This window comes from Strigops habroptila, chromosome 11 (assembly GCF_004027225.2).
Source record: "Strigops habroptila isolate Jane chromosome 11, bStrHab1.2.pri, whole genome shotgun sequence".
NCBI classification, from domain to species: Eukaryota; Metazoa; Chordata; class Aves; order Psittaciformes; family Psittacidae; genus Strigops; species Strigops habroptila.
This window is the reverse complement of record NC_046360.1, coordinates 5,589,571-5,603,959: the sequence shown is the minus strand read 5'-3', so window position 1 is coordinate 5,603,959 and position 14,389 is coordinate 5,589,571. Positions and strand designations below refer to the sequence as shown.

Sequence of the window (14,389 nt, the reverse complement as noted above, 5' to 3'; positions counted from 1 at the left end):
AATAAATCACTTTGAGGATAAGTGAAGCAAATGTAAAACACTTGATAAAACTCTGCACAAATGTTGCTTCCTGTAAGTCTGCTGGTAAAAAAAACCTGGAATATATGAGATGTATCAAGAGTTCAGATGACGTGGTAAAACTAGGGCATCCAAAAGCATATAGTAGAGCTTTGTAGAAACTTGACCCCACTGTTCGGAACTCCCACTGACAGAGGAAGTTACCCATGAATGAGGGATGCAAGTATGGTTTTTGGAGAAGGAAGTTATTATAACTGCATCATTATAATATGTAGTTCCACAAAGTACAAAGCAGAGTAAAAATAAGAGGAAAGCAGAAAATAAATACAACTGAGCCAAAGTTTAGATTGCTTAAATACATTAAACTGTTGTTGGCCTCAGCATATAAAACGTGGGTTCCAAATTTTTTGGCAGCAGCTTATTCCTTTCCGTGAATGCCTGGAGTTTTTGCTGTGTTATTCAGCAAAAGGGTCACCTTAGTGATGGGAAGTTCTTAAGGCAGCTCTGGGAAGTTGAATTAGTGGGAAAGACTTTCAAAATGTAATGTTCTTAGGATTCAATGATAAAACCTTTCTACAAAATGTTCCGGAATTTAAATTCTTTGAGGTATTTTCTCCCTTAAGCTATAAATACTTTAGAGTAGTATCTTCTTGCAGGTAGGATTTAAGTAAATTAATTAATTTTTGTTTTTAGGTTGATACTTTAGAAGGTGAATCACAGTTTACAGTGCTCTTGACCTTGCAGATCTGGCAGGTAGGATTGTTTAAACCTCATAATAAAAGATGATTCCTATCCAACAACCTAACAAACAATATTTACAGTGTGTGAACTTTAAAAAGCACAAAATTCAGATGCTTTAAAAAGAGAAGATGCACATTTCTGTGATACCCCTGCAGAAGAAGGATTTCTAGAGGCTGAGACATCTGGCAAAGCTTATGCAGTGTTTATGTCTCCTACTATATGCAAGTGAGAAACCAAAGGCAGGCAAAGCCTGCCCTCAGGAGCCTCCGCAAAGGCAACTATACAATATGTTTTAATAGATCATTCCCTTTTTCTCCATAGAAATTACAATGGACAGTAACAGTGAAGGCGGTCGGTCTCGGTCAGGTAGTGAGGGAAATATTTCACCTGTAAAAGAAGAAGCTTATTATCGCAGCATTGGTGGACACAAGAAATGGCCTCAGCAGCGTACCATGGCCTCTGAATCTAGATACGGTATGCCGAACGTTATTCCTCCTTTGACAGACACATTGTAGAGCTGCGTGTTAACAAGTGTGGGTTCTGTATGACAACATTGCATGCAATGCAGAATGCCAGGGGAACCTAGCTCTTGAGTCCTGTCTGCTCCCAGGTAAGTTTCTCCAGCTCAGCTGTAAGGGACAAACAGCCCTTAGTCCTCTGTCCTGACACTGCTGTGCAGCCTTTCCATACCTGACCGAGCCCAAGCCCACTGCATTGCATGAACCTCTGTGAAGCTATGCTGCTACTAACGCCAGTCAGTATGTACTGTACACACCTGAACAGCATCCATCCATATGACCACATTTCCACTTAATTCATACAGCCTGGGCAGGGACAAACAGTAGCTGGTATATCACAACCCAATGCCCTATAGTAGGAAGCGGTTCAAATGTTGTTCTGATTTACAGCTTGGGCTAAAGGAACATTTGGGATCTTTTCAGTGACCACACAGGACTTTGGCTGTGTCACTTGAAGACAAAAATTATTCTTATATTTAGGAATAATTACATCATACTGACAAATTTGTGTTACATGACTAAGGCAATTATACCTACTACTGATAGTATTTGTTGCTTCATCAACATAGAAATCATCACATGATCAACATCTCAGTTTTCATAGTTCATAATGCACTAAATTGAAGTGTCTAGCAGTTAACCCCTAAAAGCAACCAAGGCCATATGTAGAACTAAGAAACACATTAGGCATTAGGAGGTTTTTTGTTGGTATCTGTAGTGAAACAAAAGGGGCTCTGAAATTTTAGTGTAACCATAATTTAATGTTGAGTTTCAAACAAATCTGGCTTGCAACCAGACCATCGGCTTGTATATGTTGGTGTATATATGGCGAATTCAATGCAACTGTGGTTGTGACTGTGCATCAGTTGGGAATCTGGCTGGCTGCATCCAAAGACTAAAATTTTACATACATAATTCTATGTGTACGTGTGTGATACACAGATTTACCTCTTGAAAGCATTAGATAAGTGGCTGATGAGCTAATCAAGAGATTACTTGCTTTCTGGTTCACTGAAGCAAATGTGGCTGAGTCAGATTTTTACAGGCAGTGCTTTTACCAGAGACATCTTCGGCTATAATTGACATTTGCACCAAACCCCCGTTAATGGCACTTGGGGTTGGATGCACAAATTGGTGTTTTTAATTTACATAACACCCCTCAACCCACCTGTTCCACACTGCCTGGTGGGGCTGAGTATGAACCACAGAGTGACTGTAACCTGACTGTGGAAGGAGAGCAGAACAGGAAAGAATCCCATCCTTCGTGTCCCATTGCTTTCCGTCCCACATACGTCCTTCTCCCACACTTCCTTTCTGTGCTTTGTGCCTGCCTAAAGCTTCTTGGCTGGAATTTTTCCCTGCCCTTTTGCTGTTCTGCATTTTTTCCCTGTTCACATTCTTTCTTGCACTCTGGACCCAAGAGTTCATACCTATTCCCTTAAAGCTGTGACCCTCTAAAATCTTTTCCTGGTAGTTTAAAAATATCAAACATTAAATGCATCTGATATAGAGGCAAAAAGAGGAATTTTACCTAAAATGTTCCATATTGAATGTTTGAACTATTACCAAAAATGAGAGACCTTAATTTGTAAGAGGAGATTACAGTAAAAATTGTGTTAGTATGAAAATTGGTTGGGAAGACTTTGATACAGTTGAACTACATTTCCATCATAATTCATAACATCACTTTCTCGATTCATTGTGAAGGATCTTGTGAACTGGATGATAAGTGTTGATTGAGCAAAGAACAAAAGTAGGTGACCCGCTGAAGTGAGTGGGATGTGCACTATAAGCCAAGTGTTTCACAAGTGGCTTGTGATTTGGAGGGCTTTATTTCTGGGCACTTCGTCTGTCTTGAAAGAGCCTATTTTTTGGGAAAGTGCTGCCACACGCTCTTTCAAAACAAGATTAAAAGCCTTTGAAACCTGTCAGTCAAAGCGCTGTTTGCCATTTTGGCCTAATTTTCTAATTCAATTTTACCACAGTCCATCCTTAAGTATGTTGTTGAATCATGGACATTCTCCAGGTCATTTGAAAACTCTGAAAGATAGGAGCCAAAATGCCAGTTCTCATTTTTTATGCCCTGATTGATTTGGTGCCCTGCAGTGGGCAGAGTTCGGTGCAGTGTCACGTGCAGTATCATACGGGGATGATCTTTCCTCAGGAGCCTGTTAATGTGGTTAAATGCAGCCATAGCTAACTATTTCTCTTGGATTTTAACACATCTTGTTAGTGTTTGGGTTGGTTTGGGGCTATGTTAACTATTGACTGTGTTTAAACAAAATCATAGGCAGTGTAGCTCCAACACTGGCATAACTAATAACTACTGAAATTTATTTCTTCTTGCCTGTCTGGAGAGAAGAGGTTATAACCATGTTTTAAACCTGGTACCTAAAACATGGTATGTCAACACAGCTGGGATGGGCTTTCTTGTGTCCATGAAGAGCAGAAGCAGCTGTGCTGGAAATCAGGTGGATCCAAAGCATGATTCTTTTTGCAGTAATGATAAAGCCTATCAGACTCCTCATATCACTCTTAACATGCTTCATTAATTTATGGCAAGCTCTAGTAAACCTAACAGAAATTGCTTTCTTACCTGAGCTGCATTCACATGTATAAATGTCAGTGTGGTGTCGGAGATCAACACCACGTTCAGTGCATGCACATTGTATATGCTTTTTAGAAAAATAACAACTTGCTAATTCAAAACCCAACACTGAGCTTAATAGGACGTGCAGTGAGTTATTGGGGTTTCACTGAAATGCCAAGTGGTTTTAACTGGAATAGTCGAAAGCTGAGGCCAGCTTGTACTGAATTCTTCTTTTCTGAATTTACTTCCATAGACGGCTATGGTGGTCATGACCATCTTTCTCCAGATATTTATGAAGAATCAGAAACAGATCCTGGCACAGAAGATCTTTCTACTCGAATATTTGTTGCACTCTTTGACTACGATCCACTGACAATGTCCCCAAATCCTGATGCTGCAGAAGAGGAGCTGCCATTTAAAGAAGGACAAATCATTAAGGTGGGATCTAAACCCAAAGGAAACGAAGGATCTTGTTTTACAAACAGATGTCCTTTGTTCCCTGTGGAGAGAGCAACCTGTGTGACTAGAGACTAAGGGTGTTTTTCCTCCAGAGGTTCAGGTTGTAAATCTGACTGGACCTGGAATCTTGTATCTAGTGCTAGTGGCTTAAAAATAATTAGGGAATGGGCAAGTTGCTATAGTTAGTTAGGGCCAGACTTATTGTTAGAGATATTGGTGCTAAGACCAAAATTTTGACTCTGAAGCCGTCTATGCCCATTGCCACAAGTCCTGCAGGAAAAACTGCTTCAGAGAGAACGTCTTTCCTGCAGAGGTAGCACAGAAGTGTTTAATGTTGTACGTTCATATGTACTGGAGCTGCTGTAGTTTTTAAATGCCAAGCACTTGTAGCTAATACACACTTAATATTAATTGGAGCACAGAGGTCAGTTATGTCTCTTTCCAAGTCTTCTGAAGCTGGGAAAACCACCTCCTTTCCTGACTGTGTGATGTAAAACACACAAGCTGCATTTAAACCGGGCACGGAAGAGAACTCGGCCCCGTTTCAGGTGACAGGGACAGTGTCCAGCCAGCCCTCCAGCCCAGCTTGCCTCGCCATGTGCTTGTGCTGCAGGGCAAAGCTGTTCTCTTTGCTGAGCTCGGTTTAAAACGCTAGCAGATTTTCTGCTGACTCAGCAAATGTAAACATCTCCTCCAGCAGCCTTTTGTCTAATTGATGTGGTGCAGGATGGGCAGAAATGAGAGCGGCAGAAGGAGCAGCTGCTCTAGTCCAGGAGGATTGAGCTTTAACTGGGCTCTGGGACAGAAGCTGAAAAGATACAGACTCATTTGTTGCATTGCCCATTTCAAAGATAAAACTGTAACTTGGGCTATTAAAATACTGACTGCCTTCCACTGCGCTGGATTGGATCCTCACACGCATGTCCAGGTCACAATTTTGTAATGTTAAATACTTTGTTAGATCTCTTGCTTCCCTTCCTACACCAGATAAGACTTATGCCAAAAATAGTAAGCTCGTTTAAAAGGGCTTGTTTTTCTTTGCAAGAATGTTCATTTTACTCAGGTATTTTAATTGTTTTATCACAAAGATGGACATGTTTGGCACTGAAAAGTCTGGAGAGATCCCACATCTAACATTAACCCAGTGCTGTTTGGTTTATATTTGGGACCACGGGGATTACTGCATGATCTGCTGCTTTGTATCTCTCATCAAATTGCTGTGGAGTTGGATTAGTTTGACTTTTCCAGACACTGCCTGTACATGAGCTGAGCAGGGGGGTGGTGGGGGCAGCTCCCTCCCCCTGCCCCCCTCCCCGTGTTGGTGTTTGGGGTTTTTGTTTGGTTTTTTTTTTGTGGCGCCTTTTTTTTTGTGCAAATTTTTTTGTGTGTGTGTGTGGCACTTTTATCTTTTTATTTTATTTTTTATTCTTTTTTTCGAGAAAAGCAGGAGAGCGCCTGATTGAGCCTAAATAAGGAACAACCTAAACTGAGTCATCAGTTTGGCCTTAAGAACAGTGCTCAGTACAGGCCTCGATCCAGGCCTGTGTCATCAGCAGCCTTTATGAAGTGACTGCGCTTTTAGAAGTTAAGAGAAATTTTGGGTTTGCCCGTTCTCACTGATGAAAATTCACACTATTTTGATACCTTAGTTCCCATCAGGCAGCAGCAGAGCTTAAATAAGTATATCAAGTATATTAAGTATCACACAGACATTTTTGGTCTTATACAAGCAGTTCTGTTCAAAACACCACCGCTTTGGCACAGTTTGGCAAGTGCTTCATTTTGAATGTAGTTCTGGTGGCACCAAAGGTGGTGCCATGTGAATAATTCCATAAACATCAGAGTAAACCCATTACTATGCTTCTGGCTCAGCACAGGGAGAAACTGGTGGCTTCTAATGGTGTCTCTCAGGTTTTGTGCATTTCACTGCTAATGAAAAAAGACGTTCCTGTCTTTACATTCCGCTTATGTATCCGAAGTCATAATTCAAAATAATGTAATTCCTGTTCTATAACATCAGCCAGGCTAGTCTAAAGGTAACAGAATCCCACATCCAAACTGTAGTCATCTGTCTATGCTTCAGTAAGCATTTAGCCTGCATCAGCATTCCTAAGTGCCAAAACCTTTATTGACCAATGTTATCACACTTTGAATAACAGGTTTATGGGGACAAAGACGCTGATGGATTCTATCGTGGAGAAACCTGTACAAGGATTGGCCTTATTCCATGTAATATGGTCTCTGAGATCCAAGCAGATGATGAAGAGATGATGGATCAGCTCCTAAAACAAGGCTTTCTTCCTTTGAACACACCAGTGGAGAAAATCGGTAAGGGAAAATATGCACACTTCACTGCTGCTGGCTTTGGAGTGCTCTTAACTGGGCTGGAGCTGCTTTGCCTTTTGTTTTCACTATATGCAGATGTATCTTTTACAGCCATTTACTGCTCCATGGGATACATTCTGTGTCAGTTTCTGGATGACTTTATTCAACTAATATTTAATCTTGGTCACATCTTTTTATATTTTGCCAATATAAGTGGATTTTTTTGTTGTGCTCAACTGGCAGCTGAGAAATCAGATGGTCTTTATCTTGGAAAGAGGGAGAGGCAGTTTGTGACAGAAATGTTGCCCTACCTGATTACTTTTAAGCAATTCTTCTATTCTGGGATGTTTCTGAGAGAGCTGTTAGCAAACTACCCCCAGCAGTTCACCTATTTTCACACTTCAAAGCATTGTGTATTTTCTCTTTGGATTTAAATTGTTAGCCATTTAAAAAAACCAGACCAACCAACAGTCTTGCTAAGGGCTTTGGGAAGAATGGTTAGTTTGGCTTAATTTTAAACTGAACACACATTCTGCAGAGCAGAGATCCACGTGCTCAGACCCACGCTGTCACAGAGGCTGCCCACGTGGATTTTCAGCAGCAGGAGGCTCCAACTGCCGGTCTGTCTCGTATTGTTACTCATTATTAGTGTCATATCAGACACTTTACACGCTGTGTTCATATAACAATATTTTCCTTAATCCTTTGCCCACATGAAACCCTTAAAAGCAGAACTTTGAACACCTTCATCTCTGTTCTTTTTATTTGTATGCGTTCCCTTCCTGAAGTCAGCTGTGACTGTTTCAAAGAGAGCACATGCTCTGTACACCGCAGATCCAGAAAGTCTAAAAGAGTTCTATGCTAAGGACCAGTTGTCTGATTCAAGCTGTGAATGAGCTGACGTGATTTGAGCTGTCTAGGTTTATTTTTTTATGCCTTTGAACTCTTGGAAACTAGAAGCTGAAACTGAGCAATTACATGTAGGGGCCTTTTTGGATTCCTCTCTTGGTTGTAGAGGGGCTCTTGTCCCTGAGCTGTGGGCAACGTCTTGTCCCAGAGAAGTGCTGTAGAGTGGCAGGTGTGACTCTGAGACAATCACTCAGGTATCGGTTGATCCCAGCTTTGGGGATCATGTCCTGTCTCTGTTGCAGTCCATGCCTTCCTTTTGGATCTCTCCTTGTGTTCTGTGTAAATTGCTTGCATTGGTAGCTGGGAAAAAAACTCCAACCCCCACTGCAAAGGTGTGTGCTGTCCTCTGACTGCTTCAGTGTCATGGTGGGTGAGGTGACAGCCGTGCGCACATGCTGCCCTCAGCATTTGCTCCTACAGTAGCACAACCTTTAACATTCACCCTCCCACCGGAATGCCCTGAGGGTGCCCCCGGGGCTCCCCTGTGCCCTGCCTGTGGCTCACCAGACCTGCACAGGCCTAGCCGTAGGTGGCACTGGCAAGCACATTCCTCTTGCAGCAGCACTCACCCGCAGGAATCGCGCCAATAGCGTTCTGATTTCACATGAAGCCCGTTTTGGACTTCTCTGTAAATATTTAATATCAGTCAATAAATATTTCATGTGGCTCCTGGGAACTACAGATTTTACTCCTTTCCTTCTGCTCCCCACAAAGGAAACTTGTAAAATTAGTTGAGAATTTGAGAATGCATTTTGTAGTCAGTCTTGAAAATACTGCAAGCCCCTGCACAGTGGGCAGTGCTTTTGTCCCAAGAGTGCCCCTGTCTCCTGCCAGTCTTCCAGCAGAAAGGTGAAGAATAATCCCAGGCACAAACTTCCTTGTTCTTAGGAGGGGAAAGGAATAGACAGTGAACGTGGCAGTTTAAAATGAGACATTTGTATTTAAAATACAAATCCGGTAACCTCTGATTCTTACAACCAAGAACAGCTGAAAACAGACATTTTCAGGGGAAAACTGTGCAGAGGATGCAGCGGCTCAGGGGACAGGGCAGGCAACTGTTCAGGAAGTATTTATGAAGAGTTTGGAAACCTTTACCTGTGTCGATAGGTTTGGTAATCTGTGACCTTTTATCACTATGTTAGAAAATATCAACACCGGGTGATTGACGTGGATGTGGGGCCAAGTTGCAGCTTGTTTTCTGTTCAAAGGAACTTTGACAGCTTTCCTTCCCTTCCTCTCCTTGCGGCCGGAGCAGAGAGAAACAGGCGGAGCGGCAGGCAGCCTTCCACGCGGAGGATGGTGGCGCTGTACGATTACGATCCCAGGGAAAGCTCTCCCAACGTTGATGTAGAGGTACTGACAGCCCCGGGGCCCGCGGCTCTGCGCAGGGAGCCGCACTGCAGCGCACGGGCAAGCACCGTGTACGGCGCTGTGTGCAAACATAGAGCAGAATTACAAACACCGGTCAAGTGTTTTGGGACATATGGGTATGATGAGCTCATGACTCCTGAGCAAGTAGATTTCTGGTTCTTGTTCAGTGAAAATCAAGGAACAGCCTTTGTAGGATTTATTTAATACTGCTTAAGACATTATACAGTCAGCTTCGGATATATGCTGTGCAATATATCTGCATGCCTATGTATAGAACAAAATTCTATAGGGAAAAAAGTATGCAGTTATAAATAGCAGGGAATTATTATTTTCCAATTACTGTTTTCAAGTTTCTGCTGTATGTTCCCACATTTTATCTGCCACAGCCACAGGAATTAAAAATATGTTACAAAGCCTAAATTATATGTAAACCCATGCAGTGGAGAGGAGCCCAGTCCATGCCCCATCCCTATGTCTTGTTCCCTTCTCACAGAAGAGTGATACTGAAGGACCTCTGAAGCTGTGTTGTTCTAGGCTTGTTGCAGATGAGGTCCGAGCGTCACTGAGGTCTGGGTGCGCTCAGCTTGTGGCGCAGGGAGCCCTGGGGGGTGTCTGGAACCCAGCGGGAGAGGTGCTGGGGTTAGCAAGCTGAAAAAAAATACACTTGAAAAACAAAACAAAGGTTTTGCTCTCAAAAGTTTAATTTGGAAAAGTATTAATGGATTTAGTATTAGAAATGTTAACCTTTGCCTAACACGACCTGCTCTGTCACATCTTCCCTTTCCTGCAGGCGGAGCTGACTTTCTGCACAGGAGACATCATTACTGTCTTTGGCGAAATTGATGAAGATGGGTTTTACTACGTAAGTAAATTGGCTGCTCTTCAGTCACTCAGACTGCTACAGCCTGTCAGAGAAACCGTTACCATTCCTCTTTCTCACCAGCTTTGACACAGTCAAAAGTATCTCCCTTTCTCTTGGGAACTTACGTTTACTTCAATTAAAACATTCACTGGAATTTTTATCCTGCTGCAGGGAGAACTTAACGGACAAAAGGGGCTGGTTCCTTCCAACTTCCTTGAAGAAGTGCCTGATGATGTGGAAGTGTTTCTGTCTGATGCGCCCTCGCGCTACGCTCATGACACACCGATGCGTACAAAAGCAAAAAGGGTAAGCACCCGAATAAGAAAATCTTAATGTTTTATTTTCCATTCCATTCTGTCTCATCTATAATTTAGACATTACTTTTAACATTTTAAATCCATCTGCCCATTTAAAATTATTTTAAATATATAAAATGAAACATGAGGGAGAATGCCTTGACTGAGCCTCCTGCTTAGCTGCTTACGTTTGTCAGTGGAGAAACTGAATTTACCATCTGATTGCAGTCATTACAGTACCTTCAGTTATAACTGGGGTGTAAGCAAGTAGTTACCTCCTAATGCTCCTAAGCTACTACTATTACATGCAGTACCTAGAAGGCAGCAAAAGTTATTGTGGAGAGAAGTCTGGCCCAGGCGTTCCTCTGACGAGGAACTGTAACTGCAGCTGACTGACAGTGTTCATCTCTTGGTCCTTATGGCTCCCTGTTCCAACTGGCAGTAGTTAATTGCCCAGAGACTTGTCTTTTATCAAAGACTAATCATGTTTAGAATATCTCATTTTTGGTTTTGTTTCATCACTGCAATACTTTTATATATTATATATTTTATATATATTTTTATTTCTTTGCTCATCTGCTTGGAAACAGAAGAAGAGTGTTCATTTCACACCTTAATAAGGCAATGTAGCCTTCACGTAAGTGAGCAACTGAAGATACCAATAGAGATTTCAGTTAAGCTACCTGGCTCTCTAATGCAAGTCTTGAAACTTAATTGTGGGGAGAAAGAAAAGAAATATGTCTCCAAACCCCTTGGCCACAGAAGAACAGGCTCTACACTTGCACTGTACCTGGTCAAGTCAATCTAGTTTCTGTAGGAGACAAATCCTTTCAGAAGGAATCCTTAGTCAATTAGATCTCTCTTGATGAAGGTCAGCGTTTGGAACATATTTCTTCCCAAGCTAAATGTTTCTGTTTCCATAGAAAGGCGCGTTTGGTGTCTAACTGCCCTACAAACCACAGCTGCATATTGCATTGTTAGCCAAGCCGGGAGGGAGAAACATCAAGCTCCTGTGTGGAGAGAAAAGCACAAGCCCCCCAACCCTTACCGAGCACACAGATGAGCCATAAGCCAACACGTGCAGTAGCTGCCGAGGGTATAGTTGGTTTTGAAACTCATTACACTCAAATCTAGCTACTTAAATTGTCTGCCTTAAAATGTGTTTTCCATAATCGATTATACCCCAGTTTGCCTAAGGCCAACGATTCAGCAATTCCGAAACCATCCCCTCACGTGGTACAGTGTACCCAGAGCTTTCCCAGAAGAGCACGTTTGAAATATCGGCAACTGTTTGGTTTACCAATGCAATAAACGTCTGGTATGGAACATGCAGCTCACTGGATGAATGCATTAGACTAAACATATGGTATCTTCAGGTGTACGTTGGGGTGCTTTACCAAGTTGGTTTTTTTTCATTAGAATTAGACCTTGATTTAAAATCAAAGTAGGCTTGAAGCCCCTTTGCTTATCTCACTGTTGCACACGCAGCCAGTAAATTGTAGTGTTTTAACTTGAACTACAAGCTAGCAGGGGTCCCCTTGGCATGGATTCTACTGTGCAAATAGCATCTGAATTGGTAGTAGCGCATTTTGCCAGCCGGGCACTGTAGTTTAGGGTAGGCTGAGTATGAGCAATTTCAGCATTTTCATTCAAGTGCTTTTGATGATTTAAAAAACAAGCAAAAAATAACAAAAAAAACCAAACTAGCTGTTTAAAATGTTTAGGAATGCTGTCATCTAACTATCGTACAAATGTTCACCTTCATTCAGCAACCTCATAGCTGCAGCACACACATCAAGCAGCCAGGGTCTTTAAGCTTTCTTTGATTGCAATTAAGGTTCATTTTAGCTTTTGCTTTTTCTTTTTCCTTTTTTTTTTCTTTTGTTTTCTTTCAAGCCAGTGTGCCATCTTCTCAAATCTGTACAGAAAGTTTGCGAGCCAATTTTAAAGAAAAGGCATTTAAAACAAGTAATCATGAGCATTTTAAGTAATTTCCTCTGAAACAGTTTGGCTTCTATGGACTGCTAATCTGTAATAATTGAAATACTTCTCTTAACTCCCTAGCTAAAAGTACCCCTCTTCATTTCTGTACTATCAGAGTACTGAAATGCAAAACCAAAACCGGTTTTATGGCTTTTATAGCCAGAATTATGGCAAAAGGAGTGTCTCCAACTCCTCATTTAAAGATGTGTAACCAAACCAGGGCTCTTGGAGTGTTTCCTATCGTCTGTACGTCCTCTCAAAACGTGTCTTTTCTGTAAGCCTGTACAGTGTTTTAAGCCACAAAGACGAAAGGAACCAGCCCTTTGTTTAAGCGGGTGATGGGACAAGGGATGTTACCAACGTTCTTGATGATAACAGCTTTTAAGCTTTCAAACATTCAATAAATTATAACAATGTACCTAATAGGTTCCTCCTGAGAATACAGGTACATCACGGAGAGCACCATCCCCCACAGTCCATCTCCATTCTGGGTCACCTACGTCACCTATGGGTTCTGGTAGTCCCGGGAGAGGCAGGGATATGTCCTCGAAAAAGAAAAAGGGGCTGCTTTCCAAAGGCAAGAAACTGCTGAAAAAGCTGGGTGCAGTGAAATGAGTCATGTTCTCCTGGACAACTTGTAAAGCTTCCAGTCTGTGTATTTATTTTTTTCTTTAAACGTCAAAACTAGGGCTTTCATGACTATGCAGTGCAACTTCCCTAAACCTTTGCGTTTTTAACTCTGACATCAATACAAACATGGGAATTGCTTAATCAAAACAGCAAGAAAAAAGGAAGTGGATTATTTGTTGCAAATATTTTTTTCTTTAAAACAAAATTGACTAAAATTCTGGGGGATTAAGACCAGAAGAACGTGGTTTTACTTGAAGTCAACTTCACACCTGCAACTCCACTGGATAAATCTCAGCCTTTAGTCTCCTTTAACCACGAGTGGGGCAAGAAACCTCTCTGTTCATTGACTCCAAGTGCAGAGAGATCACTCCACTGCATCTAATCTTTATCACTAACAAAAATGGTCTTGAAACTCCTAGTTTAATCAGCCTTGATGTTTTGCCTTATTAATGCACAATGATTTGTACTGTCTAATAAATATACAGCGTATACTTTGTATGTACTGTGTATTCAGCTGTCTTCATCTTCCCTCAAACATGGTAATTTAAGATCAAGTACTATGTTACTGACTCCATCCACTGTCTGATGTAACTCCTGGGAGTTTGAAAGTGCTGTGCAAAATGCTTTCTTTTCTGTTTTCGCTTCTTATTTTTTCTTTCTTTTCCAAACCAACCCCCTTGTACTGATTTCTTTTGTCAACATTTTCACTAAGCTGAACTCAGATACACTGTAAGTTATTCAGAGACTCACCCAGTTTCCACTGTACCACCTCCAGTTTCGGAGTTCCTGGTTCAATGTTCTAAATTAGGGGGGAGGAAAAAACACAACCCACACCCAAAACCTCCACCACAACCACACTTTGATCCCCAGTGTTTTTCCGTGTGGAGGTACGAGTCCTAAGTCAAAGGCATTTTGATATTGCTGATGTCAGACTGATGATCAAGTGCATGTCTATAGTAAAAAGTGAAAAACTGTGTTACATACCCAAGCCGTAGCCAGTAAAAAGGCTGCACCAGGTGATAATCAAATATCAGCTGCAGTATTGGCATCTCCAGCAAAGCAATCGTCCACACTGATGGCAGTCATTGGCTGGTACTATTTTGTAATTCTTGTCCATTTGTAAATTGTTTTTACTGTTTATACATACTTTTCAGACTGCCTTTCTTTTTGTAATTTCTGGAAGGTTTATAAATGAATGATCAAAGCTTCCCCATTGTGTCTTCAGATAATAATGTAAATTCCTGTAAGATACCGTGTGCTAGATTATAACAGTTAATTAAAGAAAATAACTGGCCTAAAATTTGTGGTAAAGTACTGTGTGGGTGTGTGCATGTGTACAACTGTTGTGTATTATATTTTATATAAATAAATCATTTGATATTTTGTAGAGTGCAGTATGTTTCATGAATGTACTGTATCAGCTTCCTGGTTACTGTGTCAGCTGCCACCCCTCTCGGGAAGAATTAGCCACCTGCCCAGGGACAGTGATCCAGGAGGAACATCCCACAGCCACCATTTCCTACCTTTCTGTGGTGGATAAGGACACAGCTTTCCTACTGACCCCAAAGGATAGAAACCAGATCACAATGAGTACCTGTGACAGGTATAAATAAGTGATACTTATTTAGAGGAAGAAATACCAAATACTAATAGTGAACAGGGAAAGCGACCACTGTGTGACATCAGA

At 41.5% G+C, this 14,389-nt stretch overlaps 1 protein-coding gene across 10 annotated transcripts in view; it reads left to right on the top strand.

Moving 5' to 3' along the window:
- The window catches only part of RIMBP2 (RIMS binding protein 2), a 98,084-nt gene extending 83,988 nt beyond the window's left edge, over positions 1-14,096 (top strand). For 2 of the 10 annotated variants that reach the window (XM_030501981.1, XM_030501975.1), the window contains 7 exons: positions 1,081-1,233; positions 4,121-4,305; positions 6,486-6,654; positions 8,813-8,913; positions 9,722-9,793; positions 9,965-10,099; positions 12,499-14,096. In XM_030501981.1, the coding sequence (XP_030357841.1) occupies positions 1,081-1,233; positions 4,121-4,305; positions 6,486-6,654; positions 8,813-8,913; positions 9,722-9,793; positions 9,965-10,099; positions 12,499-12,687 (1,004 nt within the window). In that variant the 3' untranslated portion in view covers positions 12,688-14,096. Of the gene's footprint in view, positions 1-1,080; positions 1,234-4,120; positions 4,306-6,485; positions 6,655-7,439; positions 7,505-8,024; positions 8,026-8,812; positions 8,914-9,721; positions 9,794-9,964; positions 10,100-10,679 lie in introns of those variants that run through there. The other 8 variants (XM_032920214.1, XM_030501974.1, XM_030501980.1 and 5 more) reach the window with 8 other exon arrangements.
- The last annotated feature ends 293 nt before the right edge of the window (positions 14,097-14,389 follow it).